This window comes from Canis lupus, chromosome 12 (assembly GCF_003254725.2).
Source record: "Canis lupus dingo isolate Sandy chromosome 12, ASM325472v2, whole genome shotgun sequence".
In the NCBI taxonomy this organism is placed as follows: domain Eukaryota; kingdom Metazoa; phylum Chordata; class Mammalia; order Carnivora; family Canidae; genus Canis; species Canis lupus.
This window is the reverse complement of record NC_064254.1, coordinates 4998899-5006720: the sequence shown is the minus strand read 5'-3', so window position 1 is coordinate 5006720 and position 7822 is coordinate 4998899. Positions and strand designations below refer to the sequence as shown.

At 52.2% G+C, this 7822-nt stretch overlaps 1 protein-coding gene across 1 annotated transcript; it reads left to right on the top strand.

Moving 5' to 3' along the window:
* The first annotated feature begins 4985 nt into the window (after nucleotides 1-4985).
* On the top strand, nucleotides 4986-7073 carry CLPS (colipase). The gene is made up of 3 exons (XM_025418036.3): nucleotides 4986-5146; nucleotides 6293-6415; nucleotides 6828-7073. Exons 1-3 carry the CDS (start codon nucleotides 5063-5065, stop codon nucleotides 6957-6959), a joined length of 339 nt encoding a protein of 112 aa, XP_025273821.1. The 5' UTR covers nucleotides 4986-5062; the 3' UTR covers nucleotides 6960-7073.
* The last annotated feature ends 749 nt before the right edge of the window (nucleotides 7074-7822 follow it).

Genomic DNA, 7822 nt, shown 5'->3' with positions numbered 1-7822 from the left:
TGAGATCTGCTCATCAGGGAGTCTGCTTGTCCCCCTGCTCTCCCTCTGTTCCTCCCCCTCCTTCAAACAAATAAACAAAATATTTTTACAAAAATAGTATCGGGGAGCCTGGGTGGCTCAGTCAGTTAAGCATCTGCCTTCAGCTCATGATCCCAAGGTCCTGGGATCAAGCCCCGCATTGCATCAGGCTCCCTGCTCAGCGACGAGTGTGTTTCTCCCTCTCCCACTCCCATTCCTGCTCCCCCTGCTTGTGTGTGCTCTGTGTGTCAAGTAAATAAATAAATAAAATCTTTTTTTTTTTTAAGTACTATCTATCACATAAGAGTTAGGTAAAATTACAAAACTGGCTCAATGCCTCACATATAAAAGTACTCAAATGTTTATCATTATTACTACCACTATTAACATTTTGGTGTTTATCCCTCCTTCTTCTTTGACAGTCACTAACTTTGCAATTTAGCCTCTAAGTTTCAAAATATTGAGATATTCATGACCAAACTGAAAGAGAGGCAACATCACACAGACATCCTGAATTTAGCACTGGGGCAGTGACTTGTGAGACATCGGGCTATCTCCCTAGCATTTTGATCTGACACAGGATAGTTGCAACATTTGAAGGGAGCACTGGCAAGGAGTTGGGATTATAAATATGGGGGTGGGAGGTGGGAAGGAGTTCACTTGGTTGTTGACCAGACAAAAGGAGGAACTGTACTAAGAGCCCAGATTACCGGACGCCTGGGTGGGTGGCTCAGCAGTTGGGTGTCTGCCTTCAGCTCAGGGCGTGATCCCAGGATTTGGGATAGGGTCCGCATCGAGCTCCCTGCGGGGAGCCTGCTTCTCCCTCTGCCTGTGTCTTTGCCTCTCTCTTTCTGTGTCTCTCGTGAATAAATAAATAAATCTTTTAAAAAATGAAAAAAAATAAGAGCCCAGATTACAAATACAGGACACCTGGGTGGCTCAGCAGTTGTGCATCTGCCTTTGGCTCAGGGCGTGATACTGGGGTCCCTGATGGAGTCCCATATCGGGCTCCCTGCATGGTGCCTTCTTAGTACTCCCTCTGCCTGTTTCTCTCTCTCTCATGAATAAATACATAAAATCTTTTTTAAAAAAATACAGGACCAGAAGGATGAGATGGGACCAGAGACATCATTACAGCAGCCACTGAGGGCTCAGATCATAGAGACCCCTGTCCCTGCTTCCTTGAAGACGCCTAAGCTTCCCTCCATGCTCCATCCTACCTTGGTCAGGAGAGAGAGGTGGTGAAAGGAACACTTGAGGCTGAGTATTGAATTAAAAAGAGACTGTCAAAAATAAAAAATACAATACAATACAATAAATAAAAAGAGACTGTCAAACTGAAAGTCACTGCATGCCTCGCTTCCTACCCTCACCTAAACAAGTTGGAGATTGGATAGTCAGAGAAAATTTGGAAGTCACAATTATCACACACCTTGGTTGTAATTTGAGTCTACTTCTTGGGATTGTCTGTGGACTTGGCAGCCACCAATGGAATGGAAGGGGTACCTATTATTCTGGTTTGCCCAGAATCATTCCCCTTTCTTTGGTAACAAAAATCCACTCTCTATTTGGAGAATGTCCCTCCCCATTTCATGAGGCCCAGGTGGGCTGTCCGCCTCAGGGCTCTCTCCAGTGAGGCTCATGCATACAGGATTGGAGGACACAAGCAAGTCTCCCAATGGGGAATTTGAATCTTGAGTGGATTCCATGTCTGCTTCCTGCTCTGACTCCCAGGGTTGCTATACATCTAACTTTGATCCAGAGCTCTAAGCCCCTTCCCAGAAGTGAGTTGTCTGTGTTTGTGGCTTAAGCAAAGGGGATGTACTATAGGAACACAAGGGAGCTTCAGGCCCCACAGGGGCAGGGATGCAGCCAGCCATGGAAATCCATCAGAAGTCAGGGTATGGCTGCCACTGCTTCTTCTTGAATGGCTGATCCGCTCTTCTTCCCTTCGGCAGACCAGCTTTCTCCATCTCTTCGTCAGCACATCAGAGATCTGCCTTCCTGGGCTTTGCTAGTTTCATGTTTCAGATCAGCTTGAAGGCAAGCTATTGGATGCAAGTCTACATTCCAGGAAAAGAGAGGCTTGGGTCAGGTGTCTGTCTCTTGTCCAGTCCATAGTGGTGGAGAGCAAGACGGGCTCATTTATTAACATGGCTGCTGCTGGAGGCCCACCCTGCGTGTCCTGGGAGATCTTGGAGAATATAGAGCAGGTGACACCCACAAGAGGTTGGCCACATTTCTAGGTCTACAGCCACTGTGGCCCAACCCCACTCACCAAAAGACACGATACCTCCTCAACCCTCACCATCCATGTGGTATGACTTGACCAGAGAGGCATCTCCTCCTTTTTGAATAACATTGAGGTGCAGTATCTACATTACACACAGTAAAATACTCAAATCTTTTTTAATATATATATATTTTTTTAATTTATTCAGAGATTGAGAGAGAGAGAGGCAGAGACACAGGCAGAGGGAGAGGGAGAGGCAGGCCCCATGCAGGGAGCCCGACGCGGGACTAGATCCCGTGTCTCCAGGATCACGCCCTGGGCTGAAGGCGGTGCTAAACCGCTGCGCCACCAGGGCTGCCCAAAATACTGAAATCTTAAGCAAATCACCAGATGGATTTTTACATATGTGTTACCAACACCCCAAATCAAGATTTAGAACAGTTCTAACACTCTAGGAGGCTTTTTCCTGCCCCCCTCCCAGTCAACAGCCCTCCCAGGGGGATAGCTGCAGACTTTCATCAAAACTAAAAGGTTAGTTTTACCTTTTCTTGGGGGATCCCTGGGTGGTGGCTCAGCGGTTTAGCCCCTGCCTTGGGCCCAGGGCGTGATCCTGGAGTCCCGGGATCGAGTCCCACGTCGGGCTCCCTGCATGGAGCCTGCATCTCCCTCTGCCTGTGTGTCTGCCTCTTTCGCTCTCCCTGTGTCTCTCATGAATGAATAAATAAAATCTTTAAAAAAAATTTTACCTTTTCTTGAACTGCATGCCAATGTAATACACAGTCTGTTTTTGTCTATGGCTTTCCTCTCTCAGTATTATGCCTCAGGTTAATCCATGTGACTGCACGTGGGGTTCCTTCTTGAAGTGAACAAACCCAAAGCACAACACTCTTTAGATTGCGAATGGGGTAGTTAAGCCTTATGAGGTTTTGATACAAAAAACATTTAATTGGGCCACCTGGGTGACTTAGTCAATTAGGTGTCCGACTCTTGATCTCAGTTCAGGTCTCAGTCTCAGGTTTATGAGTTCGAGTCCTGTGTTGGGCTCCATGCTGGACATGGAAACTACTTAAAAAAATCTAATTAATTTTTGTTTATGTTTTGCAAGCACAAACATTGGCCAAAGTTCTCTTTGCTATACTCTTCATTTATAAGGGAAAAATGCATTCTTTCTCCTCTGGGAAGCTGGCTGTGCCCAGCTGGAGATAGGACTGATGGATTTTTCACAGCTCCCTTTACAGGTGGAAATAGCTCCTCCAGTTCCTTCAGGGGCCTCCTGGCCTTGACTTGTGAGTGGGAAAGCGTCATTACCCTCCCTGTGGCTCAGCTCACAGGTGTAATGAGGTGGAGAGGGCAGGGAGCGAAGGAAGGGCCAGAATGAGCTCATGGGGGAAAAGCAGTTTTAAAGACTGAGACCTATAAAAATAAGAGAGAACAGTGGTTCTTTAATCAGTGGTATTTTTCTGTCTAGAATTGGTGGGTTTCTGCCATTTTGAGGGTCTCCTGGCTGGTTCCTCCAGGTGCTCCCCTATATTCCACCCTCTAGCGGTATCAGGGGGAAGAAAGGAGGGTGGTATTACATGGGCAGAGCATCTACTACACGCCAGGCACTCTGACATACATTGTCTTGTTCAATCCCAACCTTACAAAGAAAGAGCCATCAACTTCCTTGCATAGATGAAGTAACCGAGGCTCAGATACTTGTCCAGGGTCACACAGTGAGTGCTGAGTTTGGAAGACAAGTCTGTCTGGATCAAAGCTTTGCTCTCAGCAGCCCAATCTGGGGCCTCCACAGTGGAGCAGTCTTCCACATCCTGGGATGGGGAAGGGGTCCTTGACTGCAATGACCAGTCCTCCAGGGAAAATCGCTCTGGTCCTACACCTGAGCACACTCTGGCAGCTGTGCCTCTTCCCAGCCTCCAGCCCTGGGGTCATCTGAAGCTCACAGGACCTCAGTCTCAGCCAGGACCAACTACTGTTCACGCTCACATGTGGCCTTGGGTGGGGGAGGAGGTGAGAGGAAGCCTTAACCACCGGGTGGGTCTTTAATTCCAGGATGCAGCCAGGAAGGGAAATAGAAAGGAAACAGGAAAGACTCTTCAGAGAAGCAATGTCCCAAGGCCCCTAAAATCACTCATGGAGGCAGCCCCCTGGTTGAGGGCAGGCGAAAAGCACAGCCAGAGTGACATATATACTGTGTTAAGGTAGGTCTACCATTTTCATTTTCTCAGGCCTCCCAACTCTCGAAATGATCCCGTTGACAGATAAGGAGATTGAGACTTAGAACAGATAACTTGGGATCCCTGGGTGGCGCAGCGGTTTGGCGCCTGCCTTTGGCCCAGGGCGCGATCCTGGAGACCCGGGATCGAATCCCACGTCGGGCTCCCTGCATGGAGCCTGCTTCTCCCTCTGCCTGTGTCTCTGCCTCTCTCTCTCTCTCTCTCTGTGACTATCATGAATAAATAAATAAAATCTTAAAAAAAATATAAAAAAAAAAAGAACAGATAACTTGTCCAGCCTATAAACTGTTCCGAGTCCACGCCCAACCATTAACGCAGTATCAGCACGGACACCGACACGTGCGTGCACGCCCGCACACCTGCCAAGGTGCCAGGGGCCGCCCAGGGCTTTATCAGGACACGCCCCCAACAGATTGGCCACAGCTGGGCCTCGGGTTACGTCGAGCCCCGTGGGGTGGGGAAGGGGGGGGTCACCTGTGGACAGGCCCCTTTTATAGCTCTACCACCCCACCTGGCTCTGTCTACTGCCACCTGACCTGCCAGCTGCTACCTATACCGGCTGTCCCCATCCGTCATGGAAAAGATCCTCGTCCTTCTGCTCGTTGCCCTTGCGGTGGTCTACGCGGTTCCTGACCCTCGGGGGATCATTATCCACCTGGTAAGAGGGACTTCAGGGGAGGAGTCATCTTAACATCCAAGTAGGGACTTTTTTTTTTTAAGATTTTATTTATTTATTCATAGAGATGCAGAGAGAGAGAGAGGCAGAGACACAGGCAGGGGGAGAAGCAGGCTCCATGCAGGGAGCCTGACGTGGGACTCGATCCTGGGTCTCCATGATCATGCCCTGGGCTGCAGGCGGCGCTAAACCGCTGCGCCACCAGGGCTGCCCCAGGTGGGGACTTTTTAAGCTTAGATCTTTACCTCTCACGTCTCCACCTGGGGCTGCCCGGAGGCTGAGAGGTGAGGCATCTTCTGCTTTACTGTCCATGCCCACCCTGCGCCTCCTACCGGGTTGGGGGAGGGGGGCTCAGACAAGGCTGATCGGCACGGAGCATGCGCAGAGCAGGGGTTTGACCTGGCTGAGGGACAGTCCCAGGCTCCTGCCCCGGAAGCCCTGGCTCAGAAGGTCCAGTAGTTCAGAAAGCTCCCCCGGTGATTCTGGCTTCCGACCTAGAGTGACACACGGACACGGTTCTCAATGCCTCAGGACCGTTTACTCATTTAGTCCCCATACTGACCGCATGAGGCAGGGACCTAGTATCAAACCCGTTTTCAGATGGAAAGCAGTTCTAGAGAAAGGTGAAGCCACCTGCCTGAGGTCGCGCAGCTGGAAGCTCTCAGCGGATCAGAGGCCGCAGGGCGGATGGTCCCCCCCCCCGCCCCCCCGTGCTGCGTCTCTACCCAAAATTTCTGAACTCGCGGCCTTGCAGGGCTCAGAGGGGCCAGGATCCCCCTGAGGTCATATGCCTTCCTGGGGGATGGTCCTCAACCTTCACAGGCTTCTCAGTGGACTGCAGGACCCAGGGAAGTCTGGACACCCTGTTTTGGGTCACATGTGCAGATTCCAAGGGGACACTGAGGCACGGGGGGGGGCAGGGTCTTGCCCGGATCACCCCGGGAGTCGGTAGCGTGGCGGGGTCCTGTCTCGCAGCTTCTCCCGCGGGTGGGGCTGGGGGTGGGCAGACTGGCCGCCAGCCCCGCGGGTTGGGTCCTTTACCCGCGCCCCCGCGGGGGACGCGCTGTGGGCGGTGGCGGTGGCGAAGGGACAAAGGGCGAGGGCCCTCGCTAACTGGCCGCCCGGCAGGAAGACGGCGAGCTCTGTCTGAACAGCGTCCAGTGCAAGAGCAAGTGCTGCCACCGGGCCACCGGGCTGAGCCTGGCCCGCTGCGCACCCAAGGCCAGCGAGAACAGCGAGTGCTCTGCCAAGGTGGGTGCCGCGGGCCGTGCGGTGCTGGGGCACGAGGCACAGCTGGGGGGCGGGTCAGGGAGGGGGTCAGCAGGCTCCAGGCACTGCCCCATCCGCTCGGCCCTTTCGAACCTCACGACTGACCAGTGAGGTGGGTGGGGGCGGAGATTTGTTATTCCCATTTCACGGATGGGTAACTGGAGGCTCCCCAGGGAGATCTAGTTAGTAAGCACCAAGGAAGCCGAGTGGGGGAACCTGGGCCGGGCGTCCTCCAGGCCCACAGCGCCCCCTGGCGTGGCAGTCAGGAGGGGACAGTCTGAAAAGAGCCTGGCCCGGGGTGAGGCGGGGAGCGAGGGGCAGGCTATGCCCAAAGTAGCCCCCCCACCCCACCCCCGCGACAGCCTGTGATTCCACTGTTTCTGTGTCTTTGAAGACGCTCTATGGGGTTTACTACAAGTGTCCCTGTGAGCGGGGCCTGACCTGTGAGGGTGACAAGTCCATCGTGGGCTCCATCACCAATACCAACTTTGGTGTCTGCCACGATGCTGGGCGCTCCAAGAAGTAAAGCCACTGAAGGATGCTCCTCATCCACCACCTCTCCCTGGCTGGCCACCCCCTTAACCAGCACCTCCCTTTTCTGATTGGATTCTCAGCAATTAAAGCTCTTCCTGCAACCTTCCCCGGGCTCCAGAATGTTCTTGAGTCAGTGTCTTCCTTGATGTCCCATCAAGCCTTCGCCTCGTCAAGGCAGGTGTCAAACAGGTCAGAGGAAGAACGGATGGGTCTGGGACCAGGCGGGATGAGGCTGGACAGACTGGAGACAAGGTTTTGAAGCAGCCATGCTGGGAACCTCTCCATTGGGGGACCAACCGCACCTCCCTGGGATGCCCCACTTGCCCCTCCAGTTCTCAGACAGGTGCACGTGTGTGTGCACACACATGCGCACCCTTCTAGTGGGGAGTTAGAATGGCCCATATTCCTGCCCTGCATCAAGCTTACCAGTCCCTGGCCTGGGCTCATACCTTCTTTCTGGGCCCAACTCTCAGATGTGCCAGCTAGTTGACACGACCCATGTGTTAACAGGACAGACCACTAACAATTGCTGTGGGCTTACTCTGTGCTAGCAAATCCTCAGAGTGACCCAGGAGGGAGAATTTATTGTCTCTAGATAAAAGAAACTAAAGTTCAGAGAGGTTCAGTAACTTGCTCAATGTCACATAAGTAGAAAATGTTAACACTACACCCATCTAACTCCACCCCTTACCCTTTCTACAACTCCCGGTTCTTTCCCAATTAGTCATACTAAGACAAATAGGTGGAATTGTAGGGAATTTGGTTTTGGTTTAATATAATAATTTTATGGGCAACCCTGGTGGCCCAGCAGTTTAGTGCTGCATGTGATCCTGGGGGCCCGGGATCGAGTCCCAC

Bases quoted from the DNA above. Each gene is read 5' to 3' on its own strand.
- CLPS (XM_025418036.3), top strand. From the start codon at position 5,063: ATGGAAAAGATCCTCGTCCTTCTGCTCGTTGCCCTTGCGGTGGTCTAC. The intron at 5,147-6,292 runs GTAAGAGGGACT...GCCGCCCGGCAG, and splicing joins GGGGGATCATTATCCACCTG to GAAGACGGCGAGCTCTGTCT. The intron at 6,416-6,827 runs GTGGGTGCCGCG...GTGTCTTTGAAG, and splicing joins ACAGCGAGTGCTCTGCCAAG to ACGCTCTATGGGGTTTACTA.